The sequence below is a fragment of the Salvelinus fontinalis genome, chromosome 38 (genome assembly GCF_029448725.1).
Source record: "Salvelinus fontinalis isolate EN_2023a chromosome 38, ASM2944872v1, whole genome shotgun sequence".
In the NCBI taxonomy this organism is placed as follows: Eukaryota; Metazoa; Chordata; class Actinopteri; order Salmoniformes; family Salmonidae; genus Salvelinus; species Salvelinus fontinalis.
In genome coordinates, this window is record NC_074702.1 from 13,882,510 (window position 1) to 13,898,497 (window position 15,988).

At 44.4% G+C, this 15,988-nt stretch overlaps 1 protein-coding gene across 1 annotated transcript in view; it reads left to right on the forward strand.

Moving 5' to 3' along the window:
• The window catches only part of LOC129837386 (G protein-activated inward rectifier potassium channel 4-like), a 35,031-nt gene that overhangs the window by 12,170 nt on the left and 6,873 nt on the right, over positions 1-15,988 (forward strand). Inside the window, exons 3-4 of the mRNA XM_055903515.1 lie at positions 11,324-11,471; positions 11,590-12,469. Of these exons, the coding sequence (XP_055759490.1) occupies positions 11,361-11,471; positions 11,590-12,469 (991 nt within the window). The 5' untranslated portion in view covers positions 11,324-11,360. The remainder of the gene's footprint in view (positions 1-11,323; positions 11,472-11,589; positions 12,470-15,988) is intronic.

Below are 15,988 nucleotides of genomic sequence, written 5' to 3' on the forward strand. Positions count from 1 at the left end.
AAAGCTGACGCTTTCAAGGAGCGGGACACTAATCCGGACGCTTAAAGAAATCCCGCTATGCCCTCAGGCAAACCATCAAACAGGCAAAGCATCAATACAGGACTAAGATTGACTCCAATGACACCGGCTCTCACGCTCGTAGGATGTGGCAGGACTACAAAGGGAAACCCAGCCGCGAACTGCCCAGTGAGGCGAGCCTACCAGACGGGCTAAATGCCTTTTATGCTCGCTTCAAGGAAAGCAACACTGAAGCATCCATGAGAGCACCAGCTGTTCTGGGCGACTTTGTGATCAAGATCTCCGTAGCTGATGTGAGCAAGACCTTTAAACAGGTCAACATTCACAAGGCCACAGTGCCAGACGGATTACCAGGATGTGTACTCAGAGCATGCACGGACCAACTGGCAAGTGTCTTCACTGACATTTTCAACCTCTCTCTGACCGAGTCAGTAATACCTACATGTTTCAAGTAGACCACCATAGTTGCTGTGCCCAAGAAAGTGAAGGTAACCTGCCTAAATGACTACCACCCCGTAGCATTCACGTCTATAGCCATAAAGTGCTTTGAAAGGCTGGTCATGGTTCACATCAACACCATCATCCCGGAAACCGTAGACCCACTCCAAATTGCATACCGCCCCAATAGATCCACAGATGACTCAATCACACTCCACACTGCCCTTTCCCACCTGGACAAAATATTCACCTATGTGAGAATACTATTCATTGACTACAGCTCAGCGTTCAACACCATAGTGCCCACAAAGCTCATCACTAAGCTAAGGACCCTGGTACTAAACACCTCCGTCTGCAACTGGATCTTGGACTTCCTGAGGAGCCGCCCTCCAGGTGGTAAGAGTAGGCAACAACACATCTACCACGCTGATCTTTAACACGGGGGCCCCTCAGGGGTGCGTGCTTAGTCCCCTCCTGTACTCCCTTTTCACCCACGACTGCATGGCCAAGCATGACTCCAACACCATCATTAAGTTTGCTGAGGACAACGGTGGTAGGCCTGATCACAGACAACGATGAGACAGCCAATAGGGAGGAGGTCAGAGACCTGGCAGTGTGGTGCCAGGACAACAACCTCTCCCTCAACGTGAGCAAGACAAAGGAGATGATTGTGGACTACAAAAAAAGTAGGGCCGAGCATGCCCCCATTCACATCGACAGGGTTGTAGTGGAGTGGGTCGAGAGTTTCAAGTTCCTTGGTGTCCACATCACCAACAAACTATCATGGTCCAAACACACCAAAAAAGTTGTGAAGAGGGCACGACAACAACTTTTCACCCTCAGGAGACTGAAAAGATTTGGCATGGGTCCCCAGATCCACAAAAAGTTTGACAGCTGCACCATCGAGAGCATTTATTTATTTTATTTTTTATTTAACCTTTATTTAACCAGGTAGGCAAATTGAGAACACGTTCTCATTTACAATTGCGACCTGGCCAAGATAAAGCAAAGCAGTTCGACACATACAACAACACATAGTTACACATGGAGTAAAAACAAACATATAGTCAATAATACAGTGAAAAAGATAAAAAAAATAAGTCTATATACAATGTGAGCAAGTGAGGTGAGATAAGGGAGGTGAAGGCAAACAGATATATGTATAAATAAATAAAAATATAAAAAGGCCATGGAGGCGAAGTGAGTACAACACAGCAAGTAAAATAAAAACTAGAAAAAACACTGGAATGGTTGGTTTGCATTGGAAGAAAGTGCAAAGTAGAGACAGAAATAATGGGGTGCAAAGGAGCAAAATAAATTAATAAATAAATACAGTAGGTAAAGAGGTAGTTGTTTGGGCTAAATTGTAGATGGGTTATGTACAGGTGCAGTAATCTATGAGCTGCTCTGACAGCTGGTGCTTAAAGCTAGTGAGGGAGATAGGTGTTTCCAGTTTCAGAGATTTTTGTAGTTCGTTCCAGTCATTGGCAGCAGAGAACTGGAAGGAGAGGCGTCCAAAGGAAGAATTGGTTTTGGGGGTGACTAGAGAGATATACCTGCTGGAGCGCGTGCTACGGGTAGGTGCTGCTATGGTGACCAGCGAGCTGAGATAAGGGGGGACTTTACCTAGCAGGGTCTTGTAGATGACCTGGAACCAATGGGTTTGGCGACGAGTATGAAGCGAGGGCCAGCCAACGAGAGTGTACAGGTCGCAGTGGTGGGTAGTATATGGGGCTTTGGTGACAAAACGGATGGCACTGTGATAGACTGCATCCAATTTATTGAGTAGGGTTTTGGAGGCTATTTTGTAAATGACATCACCGAAGTCGAGGATTGGTAGGATGGTCAGTTTTACAAGGGTATGTTTGGCAGCATGAGTAAAGGATGCTTTGTTGCGGAATAGGAAGCCAATTCTAGATTTGACTTTGGATTGGAGATGTTTGATGTGGGTCTGGAAGGAGAGTTTACAGTCTAACCAGACACCTAGGTATTTGTAGTTGTCCACATATTCTAAGTCAGAGCCGTCCAAAGTAGTGATGTTGGACAGGCGGGCCGGAGCAGGCAGCGATCGGTTGAAGAGCATGCATTTGGTTTTACTTGTATTTAAGAGCAGTTGGAGGCCACGGAAGGAGAGTTGTATGGCATTGAAGCTCGCCTGGAGGGTTGTTAACACAGTGTCAAAAGAAGGGCCAGAAGTATACAGAATAGTGTCGTCTGCGTAGAGGTGGATCAGAGAATCACCAGCAGCAAGAGCGACATCATTGATGTAAACAGAGAAGAGAGTCGGTCCAAGAATTGAACCCTGTGGCACCCCCATAGAGACTGCCAGAGGCCCGGACAACAGACCCTCCGATTTGACACACTGAACTCTATCAGAGAAGTAGTTGGTGAACCAGGCGAGGCAATCATTAGAGAAACCAAGGCTGTCGAGTCTGCCAATGAGGATGTGGTGATTGACAGAGTCAAAAGCCTTGGCCAGGTCAATGAATACGGCTGCACAGTATTGTTTCCTATCGATGGCGGTTACGATATCGTTTATGACCTTGAGCGTGGCTGAGGTGCACCCATGACCAGCTCTGAAACCAGATTGCATAGCGGAGAAGGTGTGGTGTGATTCGAAATGGTCGGTAATCTGTTTGTTGACTTGGCTTTCGAAGACCTTAGAAAGGCAGGGTAGGATAGATATAGGTCTGTAGCAGTTAGGGTCAAGGGTGTCCCCCCCTTTGAAGAGGGGGATAACCGCAGCTGCTTTCCAATCTTTGGGTATCTCAGACGACACGAAAGAGAGGTTGAAGAGGCTAGTAATAGGGGTGGCAACAATTTCAGCAGATAGTTTTAGAAAGAAAGGGTCCAGATTATCTAGCCCGGCTGATTTGTAAGGGTCCAGATTTTGCAGCTCATTAAGAACATCAGCTGACTGTATTTGGGAGAAAGAGAAATGGGGAAGGCTTGGGCGAGTAGCAGAGGGGAGGGCAGTGCTGTTGTCCCGGGTAGGGGTAGCCAGGTGGAAAGCATGGCCAGCCGTAGAAAAATGCTTATTGAAATTCTCAATTATAGTGGATTTGTCGGTGGTGACAGTGTTTCCTATCTTCAGGGCGGTTGGAAGCTGGGAGGAGGTGTTCTTATTCTCCATGGACTTTACGGTGTCCCAGAACTTTTTTGAATTTGTGTTGCAGGAAGCAAATTTCTGCTTGAAAAAGCTAGCCTTGGCTGTTCTAACTGCCTGTGTATATTGGTTTCTGGCTTCCCTGAAAAGTTGCATATCACGGGGGCTGTTCGATGCTAATGCAGAACGCCATAGGATGTTTTTCTGTTGGTTAAGGGCAGTCAGGTCAGGAGAGAACCAAGGGCTATATCTGTTCCTGGTTCTAAATTTCTTGAATGGGGCATGCTTATTCAAGATGGTGAGGAAGGCATTTTTAAAAAATGACCAGGCATCCTCTACTGACGGGATGAGATCAATATCCTTCCAGGATACCCCGGCCAGGTCAATTAGGAAGGCCTGCTCGCTGAAGTGTTTCAGGGAGCGTTTGACAGTGATGAGTGGAGGTCGTTTGACCGCTGACCCATTACGGATGCAGGCAATGAGGCAGTGATCGCTGAGATCTTGGTTAAAAACAGCAGAGGTGTATTTGGAGGGCAAGTTTGTTAGGATGATATCTATGAGGGTACCCGTGTTTACGGAATTGGGGTGGTACCTGGTAGGTTCATTAATAATTTGTGTGAGATTGAGGGCATCAAGCTTAGATTGTAGGGTGGCTGGGGTGTTGAGCATGTTCAAATTTAGGTCGCCTAGCAGCACGAGCTCTGAAGATAGATGGGGGGCAATCAGTTCACATATAGTGTCCAGAGCACAGCTGGGGGCAGAGGGTGGTCTATAGCAGGCGGCAACGGTGAGAGACTTGTTTTTAGAGAGGTGGATTTTTAAAAGTAGAAGTTCAAATTGTTTGGGAACAGACCTGGATAGTATAACAGAACTCTGCAGGCAGTCTTTGCAGTAGATTGCAACACCGCCCCCTTTGGCCGTTCTATCTTGTCTGAAAATATTGTAATTGGGGATAAAAATGTCTGAATTTTTGGTGGTCTTTCTAAGCCAGGATTCAGACACGGCTAATACATCCGGGTTGGTAGAGTGTGCTAAAGCAGTGAACAAAACAAACTTAGGGAGGAGGCTCCTAATGTTAACATGCATGAAGCCAAGGCTATTACGGTTACAGAAGTATCCTGACTGGTTGCATCACCGCCTTGTATGGCAACTGCTCGGCATCCGAAAATAGCCATTACAACTCATTCTCTGCCCCCCTAAGATAAAGTTCTCAAGGGCAGAGTGTTTAAGTGTGGTACAAAGCCTTTAAAGATGGTGTGTAGACTACAGTGTGAAATGAGAATGCAGTGAGTCTGCCTGGCTCTCATTTCAGCCTCACCACTTCCTAATTATCTCCACTCCATTCTCTTTCTTTTCACTTCTTCTTTCTTGCAGTATTCTTTAATTCCCGTCTACCAATTCTCTCTCCCAACTGCTGTTCTCTTTGGCTATGTAATTTAATGGCTGAGGGGAGTGAACTCAAGCATCCTCTCTCTGTCCTGGCAAGTCTGTCTGTCTCTCTCTCTGTCTGTCTGGCTCTCAGTTTGTACTGGACAGGTAATTTCATTATAAAGCATTAGTCTTCAATGAGGCCATTATACCCTCATCATCCTGAGCCAAAATGGGAACCCAGATGAATTGAGTAAAGTGACTAGGGAAAGAGACTGAGGAGCAGGGGAGAGTGATAAATGGAGTGCGAAAATAATAAGAAAAAAGTAGAGAATCACTGGTGCTCTCGACAAGATTCTCACAAAGGCGACACAGAGAATGAGACTTCATCTTTTCCTCATACTGGTGACATGACATTTCATCCCAGCAGGCTGGCCTCCATCCCTTATCCCTGACAACTATTCTTTATTCTGGGTGGCATTAGTGCTGTAACATGCTGTGCCAGTAGAGCTGTGCTGAGGAAGCAGATGCTGCCTGGCTACTCTGCACTGAGGTCAGTCCTGTCTTTAAGATTAAGCCATGTTGGTTGACTGAGCCTCTGGGGAAGCTACTGTGATCAGAATGCAAACTTGGAGAGAAGCCTGTAAAAACACACACAGACATGGCCACTGCTACTAGCAGTAGTGGTACTGGTGTCAACACTAGGCCTAGCACTCACCGATTCACTTCACACCTGGCTGCTCCAGCCTCTACAACTAGTCATCATCTTCCCTCTAGCCTCTCCTCTCTGACCTTTTTAACCACACCTGTGGTTTCCTTTCAAACCATTAACCCCTTCTCTCAATCTCTCTCTTTCTGGCCCTATTAAACTATTCTTTACTGTCTCTCTCATTATCTCCCTTCCTGAAACCCTCTACTCGACCGATCTGCTCGCCAATCTACACTATCATCCTTGCCTTTTGCCCTGTCCAACACTACTCCTTACTCTCTGTCCCTCTCTCTTTCCTCATTTTCACTCCTCATTTGTTTTTCTACCTCATTTCCCTTTCCTATATCTCTTTATTTACTTCATTCTTTCTGTTTGTTTGCTTGTCCCCCTCCCTCATTCCCTTGCTCTCCCTCCCCTGCCAGTCCTTGGCTAATGTCTCTCCTCCCAGTCATATTGTATGCAGCATGTTGTCCCCTTGTCTCTTTAATCTTCTCTCGTCAGGCGAGCCCACCTCTAGATGGATCAGTGGCTGATTTGTGGCCTCCCAGCGTGTTCCGTCTGTCTCTGCCTGTCCTCCCCCCACGTACCCCACAGAGACCTGCATCGTTAATATGGCTTTCAGCTTTCACACATTTCCTGCTGACTAACAGGCAACTCCTCATCACACCCACACCTACTGCCAGTGTTCTACCACTGGACAGAGCATGGGGAATGGAGGCTGATCCTTTTAAGCGTATAACTTCAAAGAAGTTTAATCGGGAGTGTGTGTGTGGCAGAGAATGTTTTCATCTCAACATCTAAACTCGGGGACTTAATGAATCTCTGCTGTCAAATAGGGGTCATTAGAGAAATATGCTGTGAGTAGGTGGTGTTGGTAATGATTCATTATTTGTCCATTATAAATGCTGGGCGGCAGTTTATAGAACGGGGGCAGTATGGCTCAAAAGAAAGATGACTTGAGCGTTTCACCTTCAATGTGCCCCCCGACCATTACTTTGCCACTCTACTCTATAATTAAGATCTATTTATTTCAAGTGTTGGGTGTTTTGTTCCAGAAGCTCTGTGCCCTGTAAACATGTTTTAAGCTATGACACTGCTGAGCTGAGAGAGAACAGTTGAGAGGTGTGGGAATGAGAGGGCTACTTCCACTCTGTTAGAAAGGGATCACAGCAGCGATTGAATGAGGGTATGAGGCATGAGTTGATCAGAGGCTTGACTTCAGTGCCGGACAGGGGTTGAGGTGTTCAGAGCCTTCAGTGCCGGACAGGGGTTGAGGTGTTCAGAGCCTTCAGTGCCGGACAGGGGTTGAGGTGTTCAGAGCCTTCAGTGCCGGACAGGGGTTGAGGTGTTCAGAGCCTTTAGTGCCGGACAGGGGTTGAGGTGTTCAGAGCCTTCAGTGCCGGACAGGGGTTGAGGTGTTCAGAGCCTTCAGTGCCGGACAGGGGTTGAGGTGTTCAGAGCCTTCAGTGCCGGACAGGGGTTGAGGTGTTCAGAGCCTTCAGTGCAGGACAGGCTCATCATGGATGGATGGTGTTGGAGACGAGCTCAACTCTTCCGCTGAGGGCAGGACAGGATTTGACATGGGAAGACAAACTAACACAATACACTACACAGTTAGACAAAATAGCTAAGAATGAGTTAGTCCAAGCAATGAGTAAAATCAATGATGTTTTAATAATGTGATTGTGTATATGATTGAATCTACATGCAGTAATGAGAGAAAATTGACAGGGCTACTCACAGTGCCTGGAGAGGAAACATTCAATGTGCCAGTGGATGAGCGGACACATGAGACGTGGCTTCAGTTCATGTCAGGAGAGAGTTGACAATGATAGTGGAGTGGTCATCACCTCTTAATCAGGGAACAGGAGGGGACTTAGCTGTAAATGCAAATAGCAGATGCATTCCATTACAGCTGCGCCATCATAGGTTTGGACAACAAGTTTCTCCATGAATTCAAAGTCAAACACAGACTGTGCATCTCGCCCATTTGACACAAAGTAGCCCAAGAAACATTCCTGAATAAAGCCCCAATAAAGCCCTTGGAAAGATGGTTCTCCCTGGGGCCTGGACCCTATAGGGTATGACAGTGATTACATCTAGTCTATGAGACCAGGCTGTGCTACAGGACTATTGTAAAAAGGGTTTATATGGGCTATGATGGGACCAGTTTTTCTAATCAGGTCACATTGTTTTCTTCAGGAGATTTTTAAAACTATGTCAAACTGCAGCAACCTTGTACTTGTTCATATTAATTATACTTAGACTAGACTAACAGGGGAGTTTCCTCTACCCAGACACAGAGACAACAACTGATAGACAATAGAACTCACAGGGCTGAGCTTTTCTTTAAGCATGTTTGCAACTGTAGGCCTCATTAAAAATGTACTCACAGTCTATGTCATCACTATTATGTTGATTGATTAATTCCAGTTAATAATTTTGGATTGAAAAGGTATAGGCAGCATAGTCAGCCCAAGTTTGAATATAAACCAAATTTGATCACATTCACATTTTCTTCTGACAAACAAATGGGCTATATATACATAACATTACCAATTAGTTTACCCTGACCAGATCGACAGGGCGCATAGGCTGTATGCACCTGCTATTATTAGTAGCCTACAGTTGATCAGACTGAAAAAAAATTAATTTTCATCCCATACAGCATGTCAGATGTCTAATGTTTAGGTGTAGCCTAGTAGCTGCAACATTTATGTCATGAGTTTTTGCTTGTGTCTGTCCGGAGTGATTATGTGTTATCACCTTTGATAAATAGCCTAAATACCAGATCAGAGTATTTTTATTTTTTTATTTAACCTTTTTTTAACTAGGCAAGTTAATTAAGAACAATTCTTATTTACAATGACGGCCTACCGGGGAACAGTGGGTTAACTGCCTTGTTCAGGGGCAGATTTTTTTCTTGTCAGCTCGGGGTTTCGATCCAGCAACCTTTCGGTTACTGGCCCAACACAATGACGGTCTACCCGGCCAAATCTAACCCAGACAACGCTGGGACAATTGTGTGCCGCCCTATGGGACTCCGAATCACGGCCGGTTGTGATACAGCCCAATATCGAACCAGGGTCTGTAGTGACGCCTCTAGCACTGAGATGCAGTGCCTTAGACCACTGCGCCACTCGGGAGCAACGTTAGTACTTGCTACTAAAGTTAGCAAGGCAAATTTAAATAAATTGCACTAACTCCACACAAAAATAAAGTTCTAAAACCAAGAAAACAACATATAATCTACCTCCTCTATCTCCTGTAGTTTGAAAAAACTAATTTGAATGGAATAATATCCTAAAAATGCTCAACTATTACTCTTAACTGTCAATCTCTATCCAATATGTCACCAACTCACCAAGATTCTCAACACATAGAACCCCCGTAATGCTCTGTGGCACAACCCCAATACAACACATTAGGTTCGTTCTCTGATCCTAATCCTATGATTTGATGGACAACATGTCTGTTCATATTGCAAAAGCTTTGATTGGTTGGAGGATGTCCTCCGGAAGTGGTCATAATTACCATGTAGGTCTATGGAAGGGGGTGAGGCCTTCGAGCCTCCTAGGTTTTGTATTTGTAACAGTATAACTTTAAACCGTCCCCTCGCCCCGACACGGGCGCGAACCAGGGACCCTCTGCACACATCAACAACGGTCGCCCACGAAGCATCGTTACCCATCGCTCCACAAAGGCCACGGCCCTTGCAGAGCAAGGTGCAACACTACTTCTAGGTTTCAGAGCAAGTGACGTAACTGATTGAAACGCTAGTAGCGCGTACCCGCTAACTAGCTAGCCATTTCACATCCGTTACACTCACCCCCCTTTCAACCTCCTCCTTTTCCGCAGCAACCAGTGATCCGGGTCAACAGCATCAATGTAACAGTATAACTTTAAACCGTCCCCTCGCCCCGACACGGGCGCGAACCAGGGACCTTCTGCACACATCAACAACGGTCGCCCACGAAGCATCGTTACCCATCGCTCCACAAAGGCCACGGCCCTTGCAGAGCAAGGTGCAACACTACTTCTAGGTTTCAGAGCAAGTGACGTAACTGATTGAAATGCTAGTAGCGCGTACCCGCTAACTAGCTACATATTGAAGTCAATGTTGCCAGAGGAGGATGGGGAATAGCTGTCCTCTGGCTACACCATAGTTGTCACGCCCTGACCTTAGTATTCTTTGTTTTCTTTATTATTGTTGGTTAGGTCAGGGTGTGACAAGGGTGATAGGTTTTTTTGTCCTGTCTATGGTTAGTTGCCTGTGTCAGCATTATTATTTTATAGCTTCACGTTCGTTTTGTTGTTTTTGTATAGTTCGTTCTGTGTTTTCTTCATTAAAGAAGATGTATTCAAATCACGCTGCGCTTTGGTCTCATTGCTATAACGAACGTGACAATAGTAATAGCCTAAAGTGTGTTGCTGAGAACACTGTAGCCCTTCATTGCAAAACAGTGTGTTTTAATCAGGTATTTGGTGACATGAATATATTTAGTATAGTTTTGTCTAAAAGGATACCTTTTTTAATGTTTCATTATTTTTTTTAAATTCACTGAGTAAGATGGTCTTCCCCTTCCTCCTCTGAGGAGCCTACACTGGTACACACATACATACACACACGGACACGCATACTCACTTGTCATTAGTTTATCTTAAACGCTGCTTGTAGACCTTTTATAACAACAGAAGTGCAACTAGCTGACATGAGGTGAGTGTGATTGTGAGAGTGTTGCTGAGGGAGGGAGAGTGTGGCTTTCTGCCCTGTCCCCTCCCCTGCCCCCCACACTGACCACGGAAGACGAACTAGGAGCTTTGAACTCCTGTCAATACAAAGGAGCACATGGCCATGGAGCAGTATCCTTGGACTATCTGAGTAACCCTGAAGCTCCCTCCCTCTTACATTACATCTGTTATACTCCCTTTAGTTACCAGTACTCAGCTCTGGAATCTACATAACGACAAATGAGGAAGCTGAGTTGTTTTGTTTGGCTGGTGGCAGACATTGCAAGTCGCAGTGCAACTAACTGAGATGTGTCTTAGGTTGCTGATCATGCAATCTACATCTCCAGTAGGCTACAACCCATCTGAAGTTCAGTCGTTCTCATCTTTAGAATGTTGCAAGTCACACACCGCAGTGGTGGACAGATCTGCATTGACTGGAGAGATTTGGGAGGATGACAAATGGCATAATGAGGCAGATTCACTTAAAAGGGTTTCACTTTATCCTTTCTACAGTGAGCCAGGAGTCACGTAGTTAGCTGTGGAAAAGAGAGGGTCATGGTGTGTGTGCGTGCGTGCGCGCCAGTGTTTGTGCCCCAGTGTGTATGTGGGAAGATGGGATTTAAAACTGTGAAGTGGTTCTGAGCATAATTAATTACTGGTGTGTTCTCTGTTTGGCTTGAGGGTGTCTGCTGTTGCTGATCAATGGCAGAAATGAACCATGTCTCTGAGCCTCGCCTGCCCAGGCTGACAGAGGTGAACAGCTATAATGAGTTGATCTGGAGAGCTGTTCATAAAAGCTTACGTAGGCTCTTCTATATTTTATGATGAATTTCTGGTATTACTAAAAAAGCACCACACCTCATTTCAGTTTGACATGAAATGTCACAGGTTTGTCGCTAATCCCCTACACAGTGGACTTTAATCTTTAATGTAAATATGCTTTTGTTTTCCAGCTAGAAAGCGTACTGTTTGGGGCCAGAAACAGCAACTATGGCCCAACGCTTCGAGGCCATGAATTGCTTCAAAGGGCGTTTTGGACAGGATGTGGAGAAACAGCACCAAAAGCTGTCAAAACCAAGATGGGATACCCCCAAAAACAAGGTGACGGAAGTTTTGATGGAAGTGATCAATTTAGCAATAACTTACTTTGTTAAATCACACAGTCATTAACCCTCTTCTTTCTTTATTTCTTTCTTTCTCTCACATAAACAACACACAGGTGCCCACAGACCGGACCATGGTGGTGGGTGGCAGGCAAGGTGGGGGCGGTAAAGGTTCCAAACGTTCAGGAGGTACCCTGAGAAAACAGCGCCAGCGCTACGTGGAGAAGGACGGCAAGTGCAACGTGCATCACGGCAATGTGCGCGAGAAATACCGCTACATGACAGACATCTTCACTACCCTGGTGGACCTGAAGTGGCGCTTTAACCTGCTGGTGTTCACCCTGGTCTACACAACCACCTGGGTGTTCTTCGGTCTCATCTGGTGGCTCATCGCCTACATCCGCGGAGACCTGGACCACACCGATGACGGAGACTGGATCCCCTGCGTCAACAACCTCAATGGCTTCGTCTCCGCCTTTCTCTTCTCCATCGAGACGGAGACCACCATCGGCTACGGCTACCGGGTCATCACTGATAAATGCCCAGAGGGGATTCTCCTGCTTTTAGTCCAGGCCATCCTGGGCTCCATCGTCAATGCCTTCATGGTGGGATGCATGTTCGTCAAGATCTCCCAGCCCAAGAAGCGAGCCGAGACGCTCATGTTTTCCCACAAGGCGGTGATCTCTGTGAGGGACAGCAAGCTGTGTTTGATGTTCAGGGTAGGAGACCTGAGGAACTCACATATCGTGGAGGCCTCCATCCGGGCCAAGCTGATCCACTCCAAGCAGACCAAGGAAGGGGAGTTTATCCCTCTCAATCAGACGGATATTAATGTGGGCTTCGATACGGGGGACGACAGGCTCTTCCTGGTGTCGCCACTCATCATCTGTCACGAGTTCAACGAGTGCAGTCCCTTCTGGGAGATCTCACAGGAACAGCTGGAGAGAGAGGAGTTTGAGGTAGTGGTCATCCTGGAGGGCATGGTGGAAGCCACAGGTGGGTTCTTCTAATTTAAGGTCAGATTTGCATTTCCTGCCTAATGATGAAGATTCATTCTGGTGGAGGGTAAGCTGATCCTAGATCTGTGCCAACAAACTTCTACCTGGAGAGATTTTTAATGTAATCATAATGATGTAGAAAAGTATTATTAAAATAACATTAATAACACTATAATTACGGGTAATTTAACGTATAATATGAGAATCAAATGCAAGTTTGTGTGACCCTGTTTATAAGCATTCATTCACTTGGTGGCATAAAGAGGATGCAGTCGACAGGAATCACTTGAGACTTGCAAGGTATCACCAATTAACATTGGCTGTGAATGCACTTGACAAGGACTGCAATTATACTGTCGTAAATGGCCACAGCATTGTCCTGTATGCTAATATCCTCTATAGGGTCCTCTGGCTCCTGTGAGAAGCAGGAGGGACTCCAGGGAAGCCCTTCTGTGTGTTTGTGAGAGAATCCCAGACCTGTCAATAGCACAGCCTCTGGGAAATTAAACGAGCAGAAGACGTTGAGGGAATTCTGGTCGGAATGGTGATTGCATTGGGTCGTTATACAAATTAGGTGCCCTTTGTGAAGTGTAACTTGGTCAAAAGAAATGTTTGATTTCACCATAAAGAGCACATGTTCAATTTAATAAAAAACTTGTTTTTCCATCTCAAGAGGATAAAAAAAATGTATATATATACACTATAGTAAGTGCCTATTAAGTGCCAAATAAAGTAACAGAGTTGAACGTAGCAGGGTTGTGTCACGGATCCCTCTGGAACTTTCATTGCGCACACCTGGCCCCTATTCCCACTATTTGTATATATGTGCCCTTTGTTCACCATGATGGGGTCGATTATTGTTACAATGTCCGTTGGTGTGTGTGAGTATCTGTGCTGTGTGTTTTGGGCTTTCGTGCCCTTGTGGATTGCACAGATGATTACAGGTCTCGTCCCGTGTGTTAAATCATTGTTCGAGTGTGCTATTTATTCGAGGTACTCCTCGCTCTTTTGTTTTGGGTTTCTACCCTGTGTTTTGTTATGTGTTTGTTTGGTCTTCGTCCCGGTGCCTTTACACGGCACGCCGTAATTTGGGTACAATAAAACAAACTATTACGCATTCCTGCGTCTGTCTCCTGAATCTCTTTATACCAACGTGACAGGTTGATGATTTCTTCTTAAATCAGCCATAAATCCCCCTGTGACAGGGGGAATTAAGCTTGTGTGCAACAGGGAGTGGCAATTGAATGCAAGCTTCACAAAAAAAATTATTGTTAACCTGTCTGGCACCCGGGTCCCGCTAGCGGAACTCCTCCCACATTCCACTGAAAAGGCAGAGCGCGAAATTCATAAAATAATTTTGAAAAATATTTAACTTTCACACATTAACAAGTCCAATACAGCAAATGAAAGATACACATCTTGTGACTCCAGTCAACATGTCCGATTTTTAAAATGTTTTACAGCGAAAACACCACATATATTTATGTTAGCTCACCACCAAATACAAAAAAGGACAGACATTTTTCACAGCACAGGAAGCATGCACAAAGCCAACCTAACTAACCAAGAACCAACCAAACTAACCAAGAAACAACTTCATCAGATGACAGTCTTATAACATGTTATACAATAAATCTATGTTTTGTTCGAAAAATGTGCATATTTGAGGTATAAATCAGTTTTACATTGCAGCTACCATCACAGCTACCGTCAGAAATAGCACTGAAGCAGCCAGAGTAATTACAGACACCAACGTCAAATACCTAAATACTCATCATAAAACATTTCTGAAAAATCGATGGTGTACAGCAAATTAAAGACAAACATCTTGTGAATCCAGCCAATATTTCCGATTTTTTAAGTGTTTTACAGCGAAAACACAATATAGCATTATATTAGCTTACTACAATAGCCTACCACACTACCGCATTCATTCTTTAAGGCACGTTAGCGATAGCAATAGGCACGTTAGCGATAGGGAATAAACCAGCAAAAGATATTAATTTTCACTAACCTTCATAAACCTTCATCAGATGACAGTCCTATAACATCAGGTTATACATACACCTATGTTTTGTACGAAAATGTGCATATTTAGAGCTGAAATCAGTGGTTATACATTGTGCTAATGTAGCATCTTTTTCCCAGAATGTGCGGATATTTTTATGACACTCAACTATTCTGACCAAATAACTATTCATAAACGTTACTAGAAAATACATGTTGTATAGGAAATGATAGATACACTAGTTCTTAATGCAATCGACGTGTTAGAATTCTAAAAATAACTTCATTACGACATCCAGCTTAGTTATAGCGAGAGCGTGCCCAAAATCTGGGCGCAAACTACTAGTACAACATGTTCGACAGATATATGAAATAGCATCATAAAATGGGTCCTACTTTTGATGATCTTCCATCAGAATGTTGTACAAGGGGTCCTTTGTCCAGAACAATCGTTGTTTGGTTTTAGAATGTCCTCTTCTCCAGTCAATTAGCACGGAAAGCTAGCAAAGTAGCGCGAAGCTCTCCTTCCTGAACAAAGGCACACAACGCAACACGCCTAACGTCCCGAATAAATTTCAATAATCTAATAAAACTATATTGAAAAAACATACTTTACGATGATATTGTCACATTTATCAAATAAAATCAAAGCCGGAGATATTAGTCGTCTATAACGACAGCCTTTCAGAAGGCAATACCAGGTCCCTTCGCGCACGCTCCAGAAAACAGGAAACTGGTGACACGTCATACAAAGAGCTTTTATTCGACCCCAGATCAAGTTATACACTCCATTTCTTCTCTCACTGCCTGTCGACGTCTAGTGGAAGACGTATGAAGTGCATGTATACTAATAAATATCAAGGACATTTTTAGGCAGGCCCTAGAACAGAGCATCGATTTCAGATTTTCCACTTCCTGTCAGGAAGTTTGCTGCAAAATTAGTTCTGTTTTACTCACAGATATAATTCAAACGGTTTTAGAAACTAGAGTGTTTTCTATCCAATAGTAATAATAATATGCATATTGTACGAGCAAGAATTGAGTACGAGGCCGTTTAAATTGGGCACGATTTTCCCCCAAAGTGAAAACAGCGCCCTCTGTCCTCAAAACATTTCTAGCCTGTCTATGTATTTATATCCTGTCTATCTATGGGTAACACGGTTGACGTGTTATGTTCGATCCTTTCAGTTTTCCACCACAAAACACCAGAAAATGGCCAAGAAGATTAGAACCAGCTCACCTGCTTTTACTCTAGGATTTGATAATTAGATGTTCAATGTTTCTGTTTAAAAAGGAATAGTTTCACCATATTAAAATGAGAGTTCAGTTCAGGTAATAGGGTTGACCTTAAAATGCAGGACAGACGTAAATGAATCACTAACCATATGAAATAAATAATAATCTTTGTCAAATCAAAAATAACTAGGGCTTTATAATGATGGTGAAACTTGGAGACATTTTGGGGTTAAGTGGGTTAAAATCTTCCTAGAAGTGACAGTGTTGACAGATT